This window comes from Helicoverpa zea, chromosome 29 (genome assembly GCF_022581195.2).
Source record: "Helicoverpa zea isolate HzStark_Cry1AcR chromosome 29, ilHelZeax1.1, whole genome shotgun sequence".
NCBI lineage: Eukaryota > Metazoa > Arthropoda > Insecta > Lepidoptera > Noctuidae > Helicoverpa > Helicoverpa zea.
Genome location: NC_061480.1, coordinates 6,666,417 through 6,689,988, shown reverse-complemented (window position 1 = coordinate 6,689,988; position 23,572 = coordinate 6,666,417). Strand labels below are relative to the sequence as shown.

General features: G+C 37.7%; 1 protein-coding gene across 1 annotated transcript in view; it reads left to right on the top strand.

Moving 5' to 3' along the window:
- LOC124644351 (eukaryotic peptide chain release factor subunit 1) overlaps nt 1–1,677 on the top strand; it is a 36,492-nt gene extending 34,815 nt beyond the window's left edge. Inside the window, exon 9 of the mRNA XM_047183662.1 lies at nt 157–1,677. Within this exon, the coding sequence (XP_047039618.1) occupies nt 157–242 (86 nt within the window). The 3' untranslated portion in view covers nt 243–1,677. The remainder of the gene's footprint in view (nt 1–156) is intronic.
- Nucleotides 1,678–23,572: the final 21,895 nt, after the last annotated feature.

Below are 23,572 nucleotides of genomic sequence, written 5' to 3'. Positions count from 1 at the left end.
TTTTTCCATCGCCTGAAATTTTTTTTCTGAAGAATAATATATTTGACATTTTGACAGCATAATAATGTCAAACCGCTGTAATTATTCCTCAGATTTTGTGGAAATTTCGAAAAATATAGTTTTATATATTTCTAATTTGAATATACTTGTTCGCAGGTCTTCTCCGCTACAAGGTAGACTTCCAATCCATGCAGCTTGATGACGAAGAGATCGACAACTTGTACGACATCGACGACTATTAATCGCGTCCGTCGCAATGTCGCAACTGTGTGCCGTGTCGCACGGCGCTCGATGTGCGCTTATACTTATGTAGCGGCGGGACACTGTATCATATTCATGATTTCACCGTGGGAACCTCTGCGAATAAAAAGTCTATAGCCTTCCTCGATAAATGGGCTATCTAACACAAAAATGTTTTTTCAAATCGGACCAGTAGTTCCTGAGATTTGCGCGTTCAAAAAAACTCTTCAGCTTTATAATATAAGTATTGATGTGAAATTACAATTTTAAATATCAAAATTACCCAGTTCGTTCGTAGTTGAACAATCGCTGTGTATCACATATGTCACATGGGACAAGGAATTTACAATGATTTTTGCAAGGAAATATATATTTGTAATTAACTTTTCAGCTGTGTTTTATGAAATGTATGTGTACAGAGGCTGAATACAATACCTGATAGTGTGAGGGATGTTCAATATTAATACTCAACTTTTGTTTCTGAGCGTATAAAAAGAATAATAACTAAGTCACAAAGTTTTCTTTTTTTAAATGTATCAGTTTTGTGAACATACTATTTACCATTATTAAGTCATCATCCTCCGAGCCTTTTTCCCAACTATGTTGGGGTCGGCTTCCAGTCTAACCGGATGCAGCTGAGTACCAGCGCTTTACAAGGAGCGACTGCCTATCTGACCTCCTCAATAAAGTCCTTCTAGTACTAGAAAAGGAATATAAATCTGCTTTGCTTGGGGATTGAACCCAATACTATATTCTGCAGTAAAGATAAGCAGTGTCCCGCCATGCAGACAGAAAGACTGACAGTTTGCAATATAATATTATTTTAATGTTGTCTGTTGCTCAGTTGTTAAAGGAACTGTTGGTCTAAAAGCTATTGAAAAAGTAGTTATTTTTTGTCCTAATTTTTATTTAACATCACGTCTTTAAACCCCAAATTTTGAAAATAATTTAACATTTTTGGCCTCAAAATTTTGCCAGGCATATTTAAAACTTATTATAGAAAGAATTATTCTTTGCAGTGCAAAAAATAACTACTGTTCTAAAAGCTTAGTAATGTTGGGCACGGCACACACTCACGACCATTTAGGCCGCATACAAAACTACGAATGGTACGTCATGAACTTAGATTCCGTCGCAAAAGATCGTCAGACAGTCCATTGCAATAATTTTTATACATGACAGTATTTTTATGACGATCGTGCGACGAAAAAAACGCAAATGTGTAGAGTGCCATACGTAGTAACTATGCGGCCCGTTATTTAAAAAACCAACCAAGACATTGTATTTTTTGTTCTCATTAAAAAAAATACGTTATATTTAATTAAATGAATATGATTTACTATGTATTAGCCAATAACACCTGCACAGGTTTTTAAAACTATTTTATTTGTTATATTGTACGATAATAAAGTGACGGTTGGTGGATGACGTCATTTATTTATTTTCTTCCCTTTTTCAACCCCTTTCTCTTCATTTTATAACTATAGTTCGGCCATTCAGAGAATGCGTTCCTGACACGTCGCGATTGAACTGACGACGTAACTTTGCAATGGCGTTGCAGTTACGATAAAAATATTTTTGCTGGTTGTTTACCGTTTTAACAATTGAGGAGCATTAAAACAACATTATTATATCAATAATCAATGAATGTAGTTACGTCGTCAGTTCAATCGCGACGTGTCAGGAACGCATTCTCTGAATGGCCGAACTATAGTGGTTCCAGCTTTAACTAGTTTGCCAAGAGAAGTACTATTTGCCTAACTAATAAAAACTAAACAACTTTCTGTATTAGGATGAAATAGGAGTGGTAAACGTTGGATACCTATTATCGTCGCTTCTTATTGATGAAAACGTTTTCGATATCCAGTTAACCAAGTAAATAGGCAAGCTTCTTATAACCTCGCGAACTGCCGAAAATAGCCAAGAAAATGACATCAAGCAACACAGGTGTCGCTACTATACTCCACTTATTAGTTCATGAGACGAACGCTAGATGGCGGCACTTAAAAATTTGCTGAAGTTTTTCCACCCTTAAATACCTATATGTCGCAGTTTCCTAAATTATCAAAAAATCTGCGAAAAAAAAAATTGCTATTCAGATATAGAAAATAAACATTTGGAAAACGTTCCATTTATTCTAAAGTCGGTTTGCTTCCAATGTTATCGGTTGCACCTTTGCAGCTGACTTCTTCAACTCAGGTAACTTTGAAACACGTTACCTTTCAGTTAGTCTGGGTTGTCAGACATTCAGGACATTTCTTATCATTCGGGGACCTTTTTTTTAGCTCGTGGAACAACGCGATAGGTGCGAACTCTGTCGTTCCGCGACGGCATCCCATTCCCTCTCTAAACTATGTCAAATACTAATAAAAAACCATGATAAAATCAGTGGACGTGTTTAATTTTTATCTTCTGAAATCTGCCGCCCCTAGGCCGCGGCCTGTACGGCCTATTCATAAATCCAGGACTGCGCTAAGGTCAACGAAGCTGGACCCTTTGATGGTAGGTAATTCTGAGACAAAAAGAACTATTTATGACAATGTTCATCAATAGTAAGTACATGTTTAAAAATATGTAGTTATTTGGACAGACAGTAGTCCAATTTACACAGAAAAGAACTGCATTTTGTTATTCTGTGACCAAGATAATCAAAAATAGGTAGGTACCTACTATTCTTAGTTTTATTCTATGTAGATACCTACCTAATTACCTCCTCTGTTCTGACAAAACAAAACATTATCACAAAATTAGACCTACTAGTTACTCAAATTGCTTACTAGGAAAACGCGCCTAAAATCTCATTAGTAGGTGCCCGACGCTTTCCGTATAGAAATATTCCAACGGCCTCTAACTGACGGAATAATACTCAAAACGTGCTACAAAAACTAGTGACGCAATACAAACCTGGTTAGTTTTGAAAGTTAACCAATGAGTTTAAACTACAATTCTAAGGTCGTATTTTGAAGAAATAACCCTGTAATATTAGGACAGATTAAATACCTAGTGGAAAAGTACTTACTTAATTGTAGGTAAGTAATTGTAGAGCAGTGGCCCGATTCTCGTAATTTTACTTAAGCGACCTTCGATTCACGTTCGACTCGATTCGACTGAGATCCAATCCCGACTCGATTACGATTGAAGCGTATGTGGCATTCCGCTATTTTTTCTTTGAAATAAGCCTTTTTATCCTTTTCTGTCATTCAATAATGAATCATTTTGTCTGCAAATGATTTACGATTGCAAAATGATTGTACAGCAAACTACCGTATAGACCAAAATCATCAAAATAGCAGACCAATCGCACACCAATCAAATGTCAATCGAATACGATTGGTCTTTTATTAGTAGCAGAATGCCCGATATGGTTAAAACTGCTATTACGATCATATTGCGATTCGATTTTGACATTATTAACTTAGGAGAATCGGGGCCCAGGTAGGTAAGCAAATTTGGAAGCGTGGGTAGATAATATTTGGTACTAGCTTCTGCCAGCGGTTTCACCCGCATCCTGTGGGAACCTCTGCACGAACCCGAATAAAAAGTAGCCTATAGCCTTCCTCGATAAATGGGCTATCTAACACCGAAAGAATTGTTCAAATCGGACCAGTAGTTCCTGAGATTAGCGCGTTCAAACAAACAAACAAACTCTTCAGCTTTATAATATTAGTAGGTATAGATTCTTGATACCAAACCTGTCCCTATGCTATGTTACTACTGCCAGTTTCATCAAAATCCTGAAATAGTAAACTGTAATTAAAAATAATATTATCGAAGCAGATTATCATCTTAGTACTTCGTGAATGATTAGAAAAATCTTTTTTTTGCAAAACCTCGTATGTATAAGCGGGCAGGTACGAGTACTCAAAAAGGGCGTTGTCTCAAACCAGTAAGATCAACCTTATTATACTAGTTATTAATAAAAACTGATCGGCTTACGCTAACGTAAAGAAAGAAACGACGGTCAATATTAGGTACTGTGATGTCGTACAGTATGAAAGTAGGTAAACGACTACATATTAAAAAACTAGTAAACTTACCATAATAGCCCATAATCTATACTAATATTATAAAGCTGAAGAGTTTGTTTGTTTGTTTGAACGCGCTAATCTCAGGAACTACTGGTCCGATTTGAACAATTCTTTCGGTGTTAGATAGCCCATTTATCGAGGAAGGCTATAGGCTACTTTTTATCCGGATTCGTGCAGAGGTTCCTACGGGATGCGGGTGAAACCGCTGGCAGATGCTAGTATTATAATAACAAGGTAAATGCGATATGGGCGACCAGGTACCTACTACCACAGGTCCTACTATAATGTACTTTTTTAATGAGTTGTTACCTTAGATATTAACTATAGACTATACCTCATATTCCTCTTGAGAAGGAGTAACAATGCTAGCATATTTGAAGCATAATACCGAAGAGACACGAGGTTGATGATGAAGAAACGAGTGTGTGGTTCAATATAGGGCAGGCAAGCACCAGTGCAACTTAAGTGCTTCGTAAGCATATTTTAAAGACCAGTGACTGATTAAAGGTGAAAGAAAACATCTCGAGGAAACCTGGACTGTAGTCCAGGTACCTATATAAGTCTAAGGCGTTGTCCTAATTGGCAGCGATCGCGCGATGGCGCGATGCGTTTTTCATCTAAGACGTCGTCCTAATTGACAGCGATTGTACGATGACACGATGCGTTCTCGTCGTTCGATGAGTTCAAACATACAGATTTCATCAGAGTGTCCTATTTGAACCTCGCAAGTGAGATAGTGAGATCGTGAGATGAAAAACGCATCGCGCCATCGTGCGATCGCTGCCAATTAGGACGACGCCTAAAAGTGTAGTGCAGTGCAGTGGCACGATAAAAAGGTGATGGTGTTAGAAGAGAAGATGTAAGCCATATTAATTTTGAGTCGAAACAGAGTGAAACCTGAAAAAAAGACTGAAGATGACGGAAGAGTGATCCGGAGTTTTAATACCCAACTCACTAACGGAGGTGAATTTCAGAAAGTAGTTCTCTCAAAAGGCGATTGAAAAGAAAATCGTCTAAGTTGCGTTACAACGAATTGCGATCAAAAAGTTACCAATTCGGCCTACAACGGCTGCTTATTTTTTTATTAAAATAACAAATGATGGAAATCAGTCAGCCAAAAACGCAAAAAGGTCGTTCAAAAAAACATCGGCTGACGCAATGTTGCGTTTTTTGAAAGTATTTGGTATTTATACCGGCGTCCATGGCCGGCTTTTTATTTGATTTGTTTTTAGTGCAACTCAAAATCGAAGTTAGTGATGCAACTATTTTTATTTTAATGAATCGCTTATTTTTGGTTGCGTTTAGTTTTTATAACAATTTTCCTCATCATATTTAAAGCAAAAATGGTATGTATAATACCAACACGAGTATTTACCCTTTTACAAACTTTTGACAAAACAAAAGTGGATACCTAAGTTACCCCTTGATCCATTTCTGAAACTTCTGACGAGGAAAATCCCACGGTTCCCCGTGCCTCTATATTTAGATCGGAACCGCGTCAAAATATCATAAAAGATCAAAGTACGGCCAATGTTCTTTACCAAGTGTTTGTACTAAGATTGAAGATAAAGAAGGTTTACTTCAAATAATTGTGCTGAAGTTTGCATTAAGCCTGGAATTTTATAAAAGTACATCGGGTAAAACGACTTCAACAGAATTTTTCTGATAATTTAAGTTAGAAATAATAAATAATCATTGTATTTTGATTGAAAATAACAGCAACAAGGGATAATGTTGTATTCACGCAAAATGGCTTGCTGTCTGTATGATGAGCTCTATGTCTCTCTCTCGGCCCTGGAAGAAAAGGAGAGTATTTTGGTCCTGTAAAAAATATATACGTAGGGATAGATGAAAATTTTATGATTAACCATCGGAAAATCCTACTTTTTGATGCGAAATTATCAAATTGAACCCCTCCCGCTGTGGGTGCAGCGCGAAGGAGTGTCAGATCCTTAAACTTGACTAAAGCCCACCATGTTCCACCTTTATGCACCAGGGCCGCGGTAAGGTAACTCTCGCTAATAGTCCCGCAGACATATCAGTAGATTTTACCTACTTTTAAAGAGCGTCTTTAACGAAGTTTACCTTCTGCTACAAACCTGTACAGTAACAGACAAAGTTACAAAAAAGAAACAAGTTTTTTTTATCAATCAATGTTTTTATTCGGTTTTTTGGTCGACTGTAGGTATTTTGAACAGTTGAATGATGTAAGCGAGCCAAAATTAGAAAGCTAACATTTTGTGTAGCTATTTTTAGCCCGGCGACCATTAATAAGCAATTTTAAATAAACTTGTCGAGTTATAACCGGTTTTTATGTTATTTTGGAGTTGGTATTTTATACGAGTTCTTACTTTGGCTCTTTATTTGTCGCACGGTGTTGGGATTAACCCATTGTTTTTTTTTAATAGCTGCTGAAAAAGAAGGTTGAGTTTTCTGAGTAAGAACTCTTTTTAAGAAGTTAAAAAGTTCTTTGCTTTTTTATTACTGAAAATTAACGGCTTTTATCATTATGCCAGACAGTTATGTTTGTTTGTTGTTCTCTGGATGTATACATAATAATAATTTTATTAACTTCAGAACAGTCGCGCGTTCAAAAAGTAAACCAAAAAGGCGGTCGAGCGGTCCCAGGAAAAATGTTAATTAGCCTAATTTAATACAAAACTGTAAAAAGGGAGTTATTTAATCCGTTGCACGTGGTTACATCATATCAGTAAAATTTCGTGAATAAAAAGAGAACTCGATATTTTTCTAGGTTAGTCACACGTGTCAGCGGCGACCTTTAAAAAATCCAGTCCACAGAGAATGTTATGTGTTCCATTTTCAAAAGATAAGAAAGCATAAAGAAATTATTTCATAATATTTTTTTTTATCTGTGACACGTGTACCTACCTACTACATCAATGTCGATGGATTTAAGTTTTAATTTAATTATCCGAATTGTTAATTTTACGATGACGAAAACTTAAAAAAAATACATTAAATAAATTATCTACACAAGTTTACCAAATCACCAAACTCCTATTTTATTTTATTAACACTGCATCATAGAGACCTTACATTTAGGGTTGCCAACTATACTGTTTTAAACAGTATTCTACTGTTTTTCACTAAATTATACTTTTTACTGTTTAACAAAAAAAAGTATACAAAATACTGTTTTCAGCATCAAAATGCAGCCACATTATTATGTGTTATGGCTGATTTACATTGAGTCAGTAACTGACGTCAGTCCACTGACAAGTCAGTGCTGACCCGGCACTGCCATCGTGTAAATTGATTTGAAGTCAGTACAGTACTACTGACGAAGCACTGACACTACACTGACTTCGTGTAAATAGCACGCGTCAGTTTTCGGCGCCTACACTGACGTCAGTTACTGACTCAATGTAAATCAGCCTTTATGGCTGATTTACATTGAGTCAGTAACTGACGTCAGTCCACTGACAAGTCAGTGCTGACCCGGCACTGCCATCGTGTAAATTGATGTGAAGTCAGTACAGTACTGACACGTCAGTACTGACTTCAATATACGAGTTCGCTCCCCCTCCACCCGCGCCAGTGGTACTGACCGCGTGTAAATACGCCCAAGTCAGTGAAGTCAGTCGCTGCCGCTCTATTGAATAAGGACCACGCTTCCTCATTTCGAAAGGACATTCCAGAAGCTAAAAATGTCAGCGTAATTTCGAGTTTCACTTTGGCTGGCAAGGCGTCTCTCATAAATGTGTCTTGACGCTGAACAGAGCCTGATAATAACATAAGCAAATCGTCAAAGTTTTTTGGCGTCATTCTTAAAGCCAGTTTGTATTCTTTAGGATCTTCAGTTCTCAACTGGGTTAACAACAGAGAACCCCCAGTTATGTCTCTGTCCTCTATCCATTTTCTAATCCAAATTCGTTTCTCTTTAGATATCTCTTCTTCACACATATCACTTAGTTCTTGCATCATTACTGAGGTACATTTTCTTAACAAATTATTAACTTTTATTTTTTGCTGTTTTCGAGAATTCGTTTTTCCGCACTGACTTTACGAACGTGTGTACACCAAAAGAAATATCCTCGACTACTGACGAAACACTGACTTCGTGTAAATAGCACGCGTCAGTTTTCGGCGCCTGCACTGACGTCAGTTACTGACTCAATGTAAATCAGCCTTTACATTTAGAAGCTCCAAAAAATATGTATTTAAAAATAATAAATAAATACTGTTTGTTTTGCTAAAATACTGTTTAATAATCTTCATAGACCTGAATATACGTTATTTCTTGTAAAAAAAAGTTGGTAACTCTACTTACATTACTTCATATACTTAACTATATAATTTGATCTATATAGGTACTCGTTTTTACAAATAAATTATCTTTATCTTAGAGACAGTTTTCTTCCCCATCGCCCATCCAGGGATATATACTTATCCAGGGATATATATATATAGGTATAGATACTTATCCTACTTATATTATAAATGCGAAAGTTTGTGAGAATGTATGGATGTATGTTTGTTATTCAATCACGCAAAAACCGCTGGACCGATTTGATTGAAATTTGGTATATAGATGGGTGATACCCTGGATTAACACATGGCTACTTTTTACAAACACACCAAGCGGGCGAAGCCGCTGGCGGAAGCTAGTCATAAATAAAAATATAGGCTACCTTATTTATTCGTTATGTCATTTGTTTATTGATACATAAGCGATGGTTCCATTTGACCTACAACCCTTGGAAAAAACAATTTGCGCAGTCAATTTTTATCGTGTAAACATCACAATATTATTGTTTTTAAAACCATTAATTCTGCAAACAACATTTTTTTTTGTTTCAATGTTTTACCTCAAAATACTTACACAATGGCAAATAAGTTTGCCACTTCAAATTAGCAACTTATAACTGCTTCAACCTATAATACAATTACTTGTAAAATCGGGCAAGCATTATCTGTCTAGGCAGTAGCCTTTTCCCAACTATGTTGGGGTCGGCATCCAGTTTAATCGGATGCAGCCGAGTACCAGTGTTGTACAAGAAGCGACTGCCTATCTGACCTCCTCAACCCAGTTACCCGGGCAACCTCAGACCTCTTTTTAAACTGGCTATCAGACTTTCTGGCTTCTACCCATAACGACTGCCAAGTAGGTATAAAAATACAAAATCTATTTCGGTATTTACCAATTTTTGAAATTTGCCCTTTGCCCCGTACCCAAAAACCGCATACCTACTTAATAGTCAAAAGTAGTTTTTTACAACAATTTGAAATCTTGGCTAGCAACTTTTTGATTTATTGACGTAGGTACAAAGGAATTCAAAAATGTATGTAAAAAACATTTGAACGGTCATGATGACGTGATTTTTATTAAAAATAGAGCTTTTAATTCCGTGTTTGGAAAACCAAGTAGGTACGACTTTTATTTTACTCGTTTTTTTAAACTAAGTTTTTTAAGATGGCGGGGTGACCTGGATGCCTAAAACCCTGATTGGTGGGAGGACTCAAAAGATCGAGAGGTGTGGAGGCGAAAATGGGGAGGCCTTTGCCCAGCAGTGGGACAGTACGGGCTAAGAAAAAAAAGTTTTTTAGCAAACTCACATAAAACCTATTTATTCTAAAGGTAAAAAAAAAGTAGCTATGTTATCTAACGCCCTCACTCTACGGAATCTTAAAAAGGATTTACCAATTAAAAAATAACTCGTTCGAATGACGTAGTTTTGGCAGTTTTAGTTAACTGGTTTCAATAGCTTGGCATAGTTAAAACACGTTTGAGTACGTCAATGGCAAACTTTGTACTGTATTTAGAATCAAAATAGGCCTCTCTATTTTCGGACTGTAATAAAAACAAATGAATATAAGTAATTGGATTTCACACTGACGTGTTTTAAAAATTGAAGAAACAAAGTAATCTTTGAAAGAGCTATGTATATACAAATAAATCTATAACCTTCTCCATTACTTTCACAGTTTTTAACTATTCAAAGTCAACGTCAAATCATTTATTTCATTTTTGGCCTTTACAAGCACTTATGAACGTCAAAAATATAACTAAGTTTGATTCTAGTTGCCCATTCCAAAAGTAGCTTCCTATGGAGAAGAACGGGCAAGAAACTCCATGGTTATTTAACAGGGATACGAATTTTCATCTACGTAATTTCTAATCTACGTAATAAAGAGGATCATTGTTTATAAAGGCTCCGAAACTACTGAATCGATTTCATTTTACTGACGCATCCGCGTACAGTAGGTACCTAATAGCCATTAGTAATTCCCGTACCCAGACAAAATATAGCCTATGTTCCTCAATTAATGGGCTATCACACACTGAAAGTTTTTCGGAAATCTAGTTCCTTTAGTTAACACCCTGGATTTATTTTTACCCTTACTTTCCTATCGGGATGATACAGGCACGTGAAATAGCCCTCTCAAGATGTGAACTAAACCTTCAACCTTCAAGGTTTGCTAACCACACTGTAAAAGATATTCACACACTCCCATTAATAGCCATAAATCATTGATATAGAACTCCTTATGACGTCAAACGGTAAACATTTAAAAGAAGCCATCATAGAATTAAAAAAAAAGAAACTTGTTTATGGACGCAAAAATTGTTGATACCAATCTTGGAACGAATTTAATTGATATGTGCCATGATTCACAAAAATTTAATATTTAAAGTAAGCCAAAATATAATTTTAGACTTTTATAAATTATGGTCGATTTCCAGTCTACTCGAATGGATCTGAAATTCTGAATGATAAGTGTTTTGTGTAAAGACAATCATCATCCCCAGCGGGGCCCAACAGGGCCAAGGTCTGCCGGGGCTGCGGGATTGTTCGAAAGAGTTACCACGGCCCTGGTAAATAAAAGGCCTACGACGGAACACGACGGGTTTTAGTCAGTAAGAGTCTGACACTCCCTCACCGCTGCTGACCCACAGCGGGATTTTGATGATGATTTGATGATTTGATGATTTTTGACGTCGATAAAAAAAAAAGATAATCATTATCCTCCTGCCATCCTTATTCCAATTTTATTTGGGATAGCATGTGTTCATCTTCCATATTCTTCTATCTGCCGTCACCTCACAAGTAACTGTTTTTCTATAGTTCGGCCATTCAGAGAATGCGTTCCTGACACGTCGCGATTGAACTGACGACGTAATAACATTCATTGATTATTGATATAATAATGTTGTTTTAATGCTCCTCAATTGTTAAAACGGTAAACAACCAGCAAAAATATTTTTATCGTAACTGCAACGCCATTGCAAAGTTACGTCGTCAGTTCAATCGCGACGTGTCAGGAACGCATTCTCTGAATGGCCGAACTATAATCATGTTGACTTTCACACCATCCATCTACCGTTTCTTTGGACGCCCCCTTTCTTTACTGGAGTCCCACAGCAAGTAAAGGTCGGTCCTGGTCTTCCGGCGGTCGCGATGGATTGTCGTCCCATCGGGTTATGAAAGTGAAGGAATAGGGAGTGCACCTGTGCCCAAGCAAATGCTTGTGCACTATAACATGTCCTACGCAGCTGACTGATCTCCTTAAATGAGAACAGCCGTCGTTTCAAACAATTATTATTCAAGATTTAGACTAGATAATTGCCCACCCAAAAACCGTCGCTTAATCAGCAAGAAGCAAAAAATTCTCAGTTAAGCGATAAGTCGGAATATTACGTCAACTTACACGTGGTAGTGAGTTCATTTCGAGCGGTCACCTCAATTCTTTCTCGAGATAAAATTTGTGGGTCTGGAGCAATAGCCGAACTGCCTTCAAGACCTCTGACCGCCACGTGCAGTGACAGCGAAAATAATCACAAAAATTATTATACGCTCCAAATTCTTTGAATCGCGATAAGAAATTTTGTGGCTCTCTTTTGTAAGTAGATGGTCAATTTTGGTTGCGATTTTTATGACTATTAAGGGAACTTACTAATATTCATCTCAGGTTTTAAGTGTCATCAATATCTGATAAAAATCTAACCGGTCAGTAATTCTTAGTCTACACTAATCTAAATATTAGAGAAGATTTTTTTGTTTGTTGTATGTAATGTAAAGGCTCGAAAATACTGAACCGATTTGGAAAATTCGTTGACAGTTGGAAAGCTAGATTCTTCCCGAGTAACATAGACTATATTTTATCCCAGTACGGGTAGCAGTTCCCAAAGGACGCGGGTGAAACCGCGAGAAATCGGCTAGAGGACTATAAAATGCTTCGGCGATTCCCGTACCTTCAACGGTACTTATTATAAGTAGGTAATAATATCAAGATAGTTTAGAAAAAGTATGTAACACCCGGATTTTAGAGGCTAGTAGTCTTTCAAGATTACAACACAATCTTTTTAGAGTACCGGACTACTGGCCGTGACTTTAAAATATTGAATTAAGGCCAATTAAGTTCGCTCGAAGATAATAAGTTTCTAAATCTTTATCTACTGATTTTGCTAAATAAGTTAATATTGCAAATTATGTCGTGTCGTACTAGTGTTAGAGGAGCTCGTTGCTAAGCAACAGTCTCACGGGTCGATTGATCATAGAGTTAAGCAACGCTTGGTGAGGTCAGACTGTCGATTGGTGACCATCTTGCCATGACGAGTTCCTCCGTGTTTTGGAACGCACGTTAAACTGGTGGGCTCCTGGCTGTAATTTTAACATATCTATAGTCGGAACTCAAAAATTCTGACATCATGTCACCCCAATAAGAAAGAGCCGATTGTTTCCAAAAACCGAAAACAAAAAAAAAAATTCTTATCTTCCAACCAAAAATGGGGACGCTGCGATGTTTTTTCATAAGTTTTTGAGTAATTTTGCAAAAAGGTCAAAGGTTTAGAGGGATATTCAACTTCTATCTATTACGTGTTTTTTATCAGCACGCTGGAAATTCGGTCACTACCACGTGTAAGCGAATTGTGTTAAAAAAAACGACTTGAGAAAAAAGTTTGCAACCTCCTTTCATATTTCTATAAGAAGTATGTATGTACTGTATTAGGGTGCGTCCACATCTGGCGAATGCGCCGCGAATGCGCAGCACGCGAGCCGATCGCGAGCTGTCCGCGAGCTGCGCGCGTGCATTTTTGTTCGTGCGCCGCTTCTGCGCCGCCCGCGCGCAGCTCGCGCGCGACTTAAGCGCCGCACGCGAGCGGCGCGCAGGCGGCGCGCGACGTCTGACATCTTCGATAGTACTGAGCCAATATACGGAACTGTAAGGGCAAGAACTGATTGCGCGCAGATCGCGCGCCGCTCGCGCGCCGCTCGCGCGCCGCTCGCGCGCTCTATACGAGCCTTGCGTGAGTTGCGCTAAAGAGGCGCACCGAACTATTGCAGTGACTGCACGCGCGCAGCTCGCGGACAGCTCGCGATCGGCTCGCGTGCTGCGCATTCGCGGCGCATTCGCCAGATGTGGACGCACCCTTATATGTTTATCTGTTAATCTACATATATATATTAATGTAACAATTTATTTATTCTGAAACTACTGACCGATAAGTACCCAACTAGCACACTGGTGGAAATAGCAGCCTATTTTGCAACTGTTAGCTGTACAGTAGTGCTTTAGGGGTTCCGAAAGTAACTTTAAGTTCTACTATTGCTTCCGTAGCTGCTCATAGCTGTAAATATCACTTAAGGCAGCAGAAACTGAACCAAATGTCACTCTAGGTTTTACAAGAGATCATTCTACAACCCATTTGCAGCCTACATCTTTAAAAGAGAGTTCAAACAATTATGATAAAGGTTAAAGCTGCTAAAAAGTTTCTATTGCCGCTGATGTACGCGTTAGAACTGCATAAAGACTCTAATTGTAGACTTTTTAACGGAACTGTATAAAAGATATATTTAACACTTTTCTGCCACTAAAGGTTCCATTGCAGAAGTGATTTGTTCTTTTGTGCAGGCTTAAGTAGGAATTTGAACCTCTGTTCTACTTATAGCCACATTAAGGCTCCACAATAGAAGCAGGAGGTTAATAGACATTGCCTGCTCATTTGGATACATTCTGTTATTTTATTCACAAACACAAGCAAGGGTCCCGTAGATTTTGTTTTCTCAATTACTGATAACGAATCAGTTACAGAGGAAAAATAATGTTTGTTTTGAAGTAAAAAAAAACTTATAACAGAAAATATGTATTTATTCAAGAATATAAAAAAAAAATCAGTAGCTCCATTTATTTACTCTCAAGTATAGTGAAACACTCCGTTTTTCCCATTTAGATGGACAGATGCAAAGTTCTTGTTTATTTTGTTGTGCATTATAAGTTTGAATTATTTTGAACGGTACTCTGAAAACAAGGTAACACATAGTAATTAAGTGTTAAACAATAAGGGTCAATTCCCACTGAAAGAGCAGCGGCCGGCAGCGGCCGGCAGCGGCCGTAATTGCAAGGGATTGAGCGCGAGCGCGGCGGGCCGCGCGGCGCCGCGCGGCGCCGCACCGCGCCGCGCTCTTACATTTTCCGTGCTCTTACGGCCGCTGCCGGCCGCTGCTCTTTCAGTGGGAATTGACCCTAAAGAGTAATATATCATCGTATTATAGAGTTTCCAACGACTTCTACGGATCTCTAAACAAGTAGCCATTAATAGTGTGGATTGATATCTGCAGTATCACAGTGCAGACTTGAACTGCAATAGTGGTACAGATATTACTTGGACCTTCAGAAGAGTGAAACTTAGCGCTATGACGCGCAGAGAGGAGTTTTTAAGGTTGAAGTTGCAACTTAAAGCTGCTTTCAATGGACGCCATGTTTACAAGATAATTATTTATTAGTAATCAAGAAATTAATAGGTTTTTATCGCATTTGTAGTAAAATGTATCTAAATATCGAACAAGCAACTTACTAAAAACGAATGTAGTCCAGTATGTAATTTCAATATACATGTAGGTATGTGATACAAAAATATTTATATAATAATAATTTATATATTTTACGATATTCTGAGGTAATTATTGAGGCGCGTTAAAAATACTTCAACAATATCAACTATATTCACGATAAACTGATCTGCGTTTGTAGCTACTTATCATATAATACAAAATATAGCTCAAAAACACTTACCTTCACTTAATATTTATTTGTATTCAGTAATGTCTGACTCAGGAACAACAAATATATTTTATAAATGAGAGACAAGATGAACGATCAGTGAAGTTTTCGTCATTCAGCTAAATTTGTCATTCATTCAATCATCGCCATAAGAGCTTTAGTATGGTGTTAATTATTAGTTGCCGCTCCTGTATCGCTTTTATGCCTCTACTATGAAGTTCTAATGGAACTATAGACTGCAAAAAGTTGTGCCCCTTTGGCTGCAAAGCTGCTGCATAAGGTCTGTAGAGCACGCTCTGGCGCTTAAGCTTGGCACCTTTAGTAATAATCGGATTGGCTCTAAAGCTCTTAAGCAACAGTTTTGTGCTACTTGGGTAATATTTGAAAAAATATTTCGCTATTGGAAAGCTAGACTATCCCCAAGTAATACAGGTAGGCTATTTTCTTGAAAGAAGTTTCCGCGAAACGTGAGTAATGGCGCGGGAAAAGAGTTAGTATATACTAATAATACATATGTATAAGAATGAGGAAACATGTGTTAGTTTGTTTGTACCATCAAGGCTCCGAAACTATTGAAGGGATTTGTAAAATTCAGTCATTGTTGGAACTACACTCTTCCCGAGTAATATGGACTGTATTTTCTCCAGGTACGAGAAGAATTTTCCTCGAGTCGCGAGTAAAACCGCAGAAAACAGCTAGCCACAGATACTATGTAGCCCGGTCAGAATAGACATTTGAAATAACAAAAATTCCCACAAAGCTGATTTTTGGTGGAGAGCTAGATTTGATCACTATAAATAAAATACTAAAAGTCCCCATCGATCCCATGTGTGCGTCAAAAGTTATTCGAGGTCAAATGTCTTTTTTTTTTTGGTTTTTTGTGTTTTTTCGAAAACGGTAAGTTTTATCAAAAAAATACATCAGACCAAAATTGTAGATTATAAAATTTTCTACAAAAATGACATTAACAGTTTTCTCCTAAATGTTACCATTCCTGAGATATCGCGCTTCAAAGTATATTCCATACATGACATGCACACATTTCCACGCCACCTGTGAGGTAGTGTACTCTGCGCGTTTTTTTATCGTGGTTTCCCCTGTAGGCCTACTCCACTAACTGTCATGACAATTTTAAGATAGTTTAAGGGAATAATTGCCGTCAAGTTCTAATATGATGTCATTATTGATATTAACTATTGGGTTAACTATTATTGTGATTGATTTAGATTTATCAGATTCATACAAAAACTCGTGGTGGCCTAGTGGGTAAAGAACCAACCTCTCAAGTATGAGTGGGTTCGATTCCAGGTCAGACAAGTACCAATGCAACTTTTCTAAGCTTGTATGTACTTTCTAAGCATATCTTGGACACCAATTACTGTGTTTCTGATGGCACGTTAAACTGTAGGTTCTGGCTGTCATTGAACATCCTTGGCAGTCGTTATGGATAGTCAGAAACCAGTAAGTCTGACACCAGTCTAACCAAGGGGTATTGGGTTGCCCGGGTAACTGGGTTAAAGGGGTCAGATAGGGCAGTCGCTCCTTGTAAAGGACTGGTACTTAGCTACATCCGGTTAAACTGGAAGCCGACCCCAACATAGTTGGGAAAAGGGCTCGGAGAATGATTTGATACTACAATCATTTTTGCAATTGCAAAAAATAATGTCAGGAGTTTTTCTGGAGCAGGTGGGAGTAAAGTTTTAATAGGGTCCAGATACATAATGTATCAATTTCCAACCCCAGTCTTCTGGATAAAAATGGAAATGTCGAAGAAAAATTAGCGTGCGATAATTTTCTACAACTTTAAAAGCGGATAGTCGCGACTTCAGCGGTTTAAAAAAAAAATCTGTGTTTAGTGATGCAGAACCATGCCTTAGGACTGCAGTACACTAATATTTAGGATTTAAAAGTGGGCAATCTAGCCTTAGCGACAAGCCACGTGAAGGTAATTCAAAACCCGATATGACCCACGATAATATCGAGGCTATGCGGCAGTTAATTGTCGCAGACCAACATGTAACATACCGTGACATGGATCCGTGGGCATTACGATTGTTTTACATTCCCCAAAATTAAGGAAAGACTTCGTGGTAAACGTTTCAGCACACCTGAAAAAGCTGTAGACTCATACAAATCGGCCAATTTGACTACCCCCACTTAAGAATGGAATAAATATTTCAAGAACTGGGTTTAATGCATGCAAAAGTGCATTAAATATCGCGGAGAATTCTTTGAAAGACAATAAATGGTATTAACCTGTTAGATTGTCTATACTTATTTCAAACGACACAACTTAAAGGCAGCCGTCGTATATACGTGGCTTATATGTGCATATCATGTGTAGTATGACTCTTTGAATCGCGATATCTCAGGAATGGTAAGATTTAGGAGAAAACTGTAAATGCCATTTTTGTAGAAAATTTTAAGATCTACAACTTTGGTTTGATGTCTTTTTTTGATAAAACTTACCGTTTTCGAAAAAAAAACAAAAAACCTAAAATTTTGACATTTGACCTCAAATAACTTTTGACGCACACTTGGGATCGATGGGGACTTTTAGTATTTTATTTATAATGATCAAATCTAGCTCTCCACCAAAAATCAGCTTTGTGGGAATTTTTGTTATTTGACCACTACTTTTATGTCTATTTTGACCGTGCTAATGGTAGACAAACAAATGTGAACACTTTTTTTGTGTATTTTCGTGACGTCAATGCAGTATTCTGATTCGTCAAAACGTGTGAAACTACACACATCAAAAGTGTCTAGGGATCAAGCATTTTTATGCGGATTTCTTGAGATTGAGATGTGGCTTTGTAATAAATTTATGATTTTATAAATTTATATGGATCCTTTTTGGTGCATTTCATAATTTGAATCAGGAACTGTGAATCAAATTCGAGTAAAAGATGAAAATCAGCTGTCAATATTTTCCCTATAAACACATACAACGCATTGAAGACATTATTAGTGCTACTGTTTCCCTACTACTGATTAAAACCAACGTTATTATGGAGCGGCGACGTCATTTAAGCAGGGAAGAAATGCTCAGAGCCGTGGGAATGATAGAAGCTGGTTCCCGGCAACGTACTGTGGCTTTAGCTCTGAATACAAGTCAGAGTGTTATCAGTCGACTTTGGACACGTTACCGAAGCACTGGTACCGTAGCTGAGCGCCATGGAGGACGGTATCGCTGCACCACACGGAGACAAGACCGATACATTCAAATCTTAACTCGAAGAGCTCCAACAATAACCGCCATGATGTTAGCCGTGAGGCTTCATCACTCTTCAGGGAACTTAATTAGCGACCAAACAGTCAGAAACCGCTTGCATGAAGTGAACCTTCATTCCCGAAGACCGCTACGGGTACCACCTATAGCAATGCACAATCGTAGGATTCGATATCAATGGGCTCTTGAACACAGAAATTGGGCAGAAGAACAATGGCGTTTCGTGTGCTTTTCTGATGAGTCTCGTTTTGGTATGAGACCGGATACAAGACGTATACGACACTGGAGAACCCCTGGACGCCAACAGCGATTAAAATCCTGCCAGGAAGTCCATCCTTATAGTGGTGGAACCATCATGGTATGGGCGGGTATTTGGATCGGCGGAAGAACTGAGTTGATTTGGATCAGAAGCAACCTCAACGCTCAAATTTATGCTGAGACGATTGTATCAGACGTCATCGTTCCTCTACAAGTGCAAATCGGTCCCTTATTTCAGTTAATGCATGATAATGCACGACCGCACACCGCAAGAGTTGTAAGACAGACTCTCGCGGCAGCTAACATCAATGTCCTGCCCTGGCCTGCTCAGTCGCCAGACTTGAACCCGATTGAGCATGCATGGGATATGCTACAGAGAAGAGCTCTGCCGAATATGGAGGGTATCCAGTCGCAAGAAGACCTTTTTTTGTTGTTGCAACGAACATGGGCGGCCATTCCACATCGTGATTTGGATGAACTCATTTTGAGTATGCCAAACCGATGTTCTTGTGTTGTTAGTGTTCGCGGTAGAAACACGGATTATTAATTGTTTAAGTTACCCAATAAACTTTTAAAGAAAACTGTTATTTCAGTCTTTTTTTTCGAACTTTTGTGTTAGTGTTTCAAATGTCAAAAATCCCTTTATTAGGAAAATGGCAAATTTCTTTATTAGTGCAAAGGTGACTTGGTTTATCGTTACTGTGACAAACGAAAACACTTTATTTGATGAATCCTTAAAGAAAATTTTAATTAATATCAATCAGGAGAAAAGTTATTGCAAAAATATATGTTGATCCCTAGACACTTTTGATGTGTGTATTATATGGGGTTTTTGAAAATTTAATTGACTTCTTTGCGTAGGTTTTTATGTAGATCTAATTTACTGATTGGTTAGTTGATATAGTAAAAATTGTATACTAAGAACTTTTAGTCGGATGATAGTTTAATCGGGCTTATAAATTAGTGTGGAGATGAATTAAAGTGAACCTTAAAAAATTACAACCAACACAGGCTTCGTCTATGTCTTGCTGGCTGCAGCTTGAACCGAAATCACTTTGCGGATTTACTATGCATCCCAGAGTCTTGAAAATGCTGATTGATGAAGCCGTGGGCGGAAGCATATGGCCGGCAATCGGTCTAGCCCTTTCTTATCCTCTAAAAAGACTAAAGAGTACCTGCACACTTCAGACTAAACAGTTGATCCGACGTACAGCATTTTTTTTTAAGAAAATCTTGACGCCAATGCATGTTTTCAGTCGCAACACCCGCTAAATACCTGATCTTTGTAATGTGCTGATTACCATTCATCTTTATACAGATGTATGTGCCCAAACAAATCATCGGCCGACTAAAAGTATGACCCACATAACTGAAACCAAAAATAATTAAAAATTTAAGCTAAATCCACCATTTCACGTAGGTATCACATAGGTACCTATATATTTTTATAAAACATTTAAAATGGCAACCCGTAGCATGTCAAGGCGAAAGAAAAAAATATGTCTCGATATATTCAGGGCACGTTCACGTGCTAAAATGACCCTTATTGACTATCAATAAAGGTTAGATTAGCTTAGCAAAGGGCGTAGTCCGTAAATAGTTTTGCTGTAAAACGCGTTGGGCTTGTGGCCATGAAAACTGCGTGGTAGAAAAAGGGCGGGTGTTTTTCCAAGGTGATGAGAAAGCTATTTTATCTGTATCTAAAAGTAAGTAGTGGTTAATTAATTAATTGGTGGAATTTATTTATTTAACAGTTTATGTGTACACACATAGAATACAGACAATAAGAAAAATAGAACAGATAGTACAAAGTTTTATGTTATTTAATGGCTGAAAAATTAAAAGAAAGAGATATTTACTGAACTGTTGTAACTGCCGAACCGATTTGGAAAATGCTTTCAATATTGGACATTAAATTCTTTTTCGGAGTTACATAGGCTATATTTATATCCCGGTACGGGCAATAGTTCCCACGGGATACGGGAGAAACCGCGGGAAAACGGCTCGTGTTTCATGTTTTTGTACATTTATGTAACTGTGGGGTTTCAGGATACATGCTTTTTTCACAATGGAGTGCCATGTATCTATGTGCAAAAGTCCCTAAATAAGTAAAGAGAAAAAAGAAGTTCCTATTATTTCATCCAAGGTTTTACAAATACCTTTATTGTTTATGCATTTTCACAGGTTTCTTTCTAAACTTCTTGCCTATATCGATATCTTATACAAAGATATCTTGCTATGCTATACAGATAATATGTTTTATCCGTTTATTTTCCATGTTTCTCTCGGTATGTGGATAAAATCCAGGGGATTTTTGGATAAAATCCAAAAAAGTGAACTGCCTGTTTTTTCAAATTATCCAAAACGCCTGTTTTTTTCAAATTATCCAAAACGCCCTTTTAATAGCCCCATAATTACGGAAATTGACGAGCAGCTCCGAACTTAGCCGATCGATGTTTACTGCGCTAATCTTTACAAAGCATATACATGGTAAAAATCTATTTTTAATACTTCGAGCCATGGCTTGTTTGAATAATTTTATACATTTGTCATTTAGGGCATATTGAAGAGCTCGTGGCAAAGTCAAAGGTGCGCGGTCGGTCCGTGGATGGGTGCCTCTCTTGAAGATTTCTTTCTGTCATCAGGGGCCCGATTTTCCTAACTTTACTTAAGCGACATACGATTCACATTCGACTAAGATCGAATCCCGACTCACTTACGATTGAAGCGTTTGTGCTATTCCGCTATTTTTCTTTGAAATAAACGTTTTTATCCTTTTCTGTCATTCAATAATGAATCATTTTGTCTGCAAATGATTTACGATTGCAATATGATTGTAGAGCAAACTACCGTATAGACCAAAATCACCAAAATAGCAGACCAATCGCAAACCAATCGAATGTCGTTGGAATACGATTGGTTTTATATTAGTAGCAGAATGCCCGATATGGTTAAAACTGCTATTGCAATCATATTGCAGTTCAATTTCTATTCGATTTCGACATTATTAACTTAGCAGAATCGGGCCCCTAAACATCTTTGGCAATCGTTACGTGTAGTCAAAGCCTTCTGGCTTCTCCAGTCCACTCTGACAATAACTCTGCAAAAAATAAAAACATAGTTCCAAATAAACAGTACCGTATTTCAGAGGGCACGATAAACTGTAGGTCTGGCAGTTATTTGAACATCTTTGGCAGTCGTTACGGGTAGTCAGAAGCCAGTTAGTCTGACAACTGGACTTACCTACGGGTATCGGATTGCTGGGGTGACTGGGTTGAGGAGGTCAGACAGGCATTTACTCCATGTTAAGCTGGTTCTCAGCTGCATCGGTAAGACTGGAAGCCGTCCCCACTAAGTTGGGAAAAGGCTCGGGAAATGATGAGATAGAATTTTGATATTAACCCCATACAAGTAGTAGTCAAATTCCTATCTCTAGTTAGACTAAACAGCAGATTAATACAATATTGGAAGCTATCGACTTGTTAACGTTCATAGATCGACAACAGATATTTTAATCTTTTTTTTTATTTTACACAACATGGCGTTTGTTTAGCTATTAAAGAAAAACATAAATCCTATAAATATGTTCATCAAATTGTCGCACATGGCCTTACATGAAATAAGCTTATATTTTTGGATAAAAATTTTCGAGGAAATTAACTTCTCTGCTGATGCTTATTTAAAATGAAAATGTTTTCTAAACTTTTGGGCCACAATTTGATTTTAAAAACCGATCTAGCTAGTACAAGACTTTCCAAACTGATTTTATCAGTGGACTAGCCGGTTTCCTGCGGTTTCACCCGCGTCCCGTGGGAGCTACTACCCGCACCGGGATAAAACATAGCCTATGTTACTCGCAGATAATATAGCTTTCTAATGGTGAAAGAATATTTAAAATCGGTCCAGTAGTTTTTGAGTTTATCCATTACAACCAAACAAACAAACAAAGTTTTCCTCTTTATAATATTAGTATAGATTTCAATAACTTATTTATGCGTTGTTATGGTTACAAGATATAGAATTTTGACAGTGGATCATAAAAGTATTCTAAAATTCCTATCTTTTTCAAGTTTGCAGTACCTTTGCGGGGGCTCTTAGTAGTAGTGACGAATATCCGTGGATATTCATATACATAGATAGATATGTAAGTAAGAGTGTGGAAGGATGGAGAGGCAGAGGTAGACTGAGGAATAGATGGATTGATTGCCTGAAAGAGAACATGAAGCTGAAGGAAGTGGATGTAAGTATGACGTCTGACAGAGAGGAATGGAAGAAAAAGACATGTTGCGCCGACCCCAAGTGACTTGGGAACAGGGCAGGAAGCTGATGATGATACATATACCTACATAGATACTAATGTAACGAAAATTTTGTCGGATTGTAGAAGATTGACACTCCAGTATGGGTGAGCTAGACGATCTCATTGCATTGTTTCCCGCTAGTGTTGGTGCAGTGACTGCTGGAGGTAGTGCGTTGCCTTCAGTGGCTAGCATTTCTCCAAAACCTGATGCAAAGAAGGCGAAGGTGCTGAGGAAGACGCGTCGTTAAATGTTGTTTTAATTATCACTTTCTACTTTCCGCTTTAACCTTTTAATTTTATAGTTCCTTTTTGTGTGTCATACTTTTTGTGCGTGTAACGTCGGTACTAAGTAGTTTCTTGTTTTCATTTAATGTCGGTAGCTAGTTTTCCTTTATTTTTTTTTTCTAAATTGTGTTATTTTTGTTTCCATTGTATGACAACAATGACAAGTGGTTCTGTTTGACAATGACAGTTCCATTTGACATTATT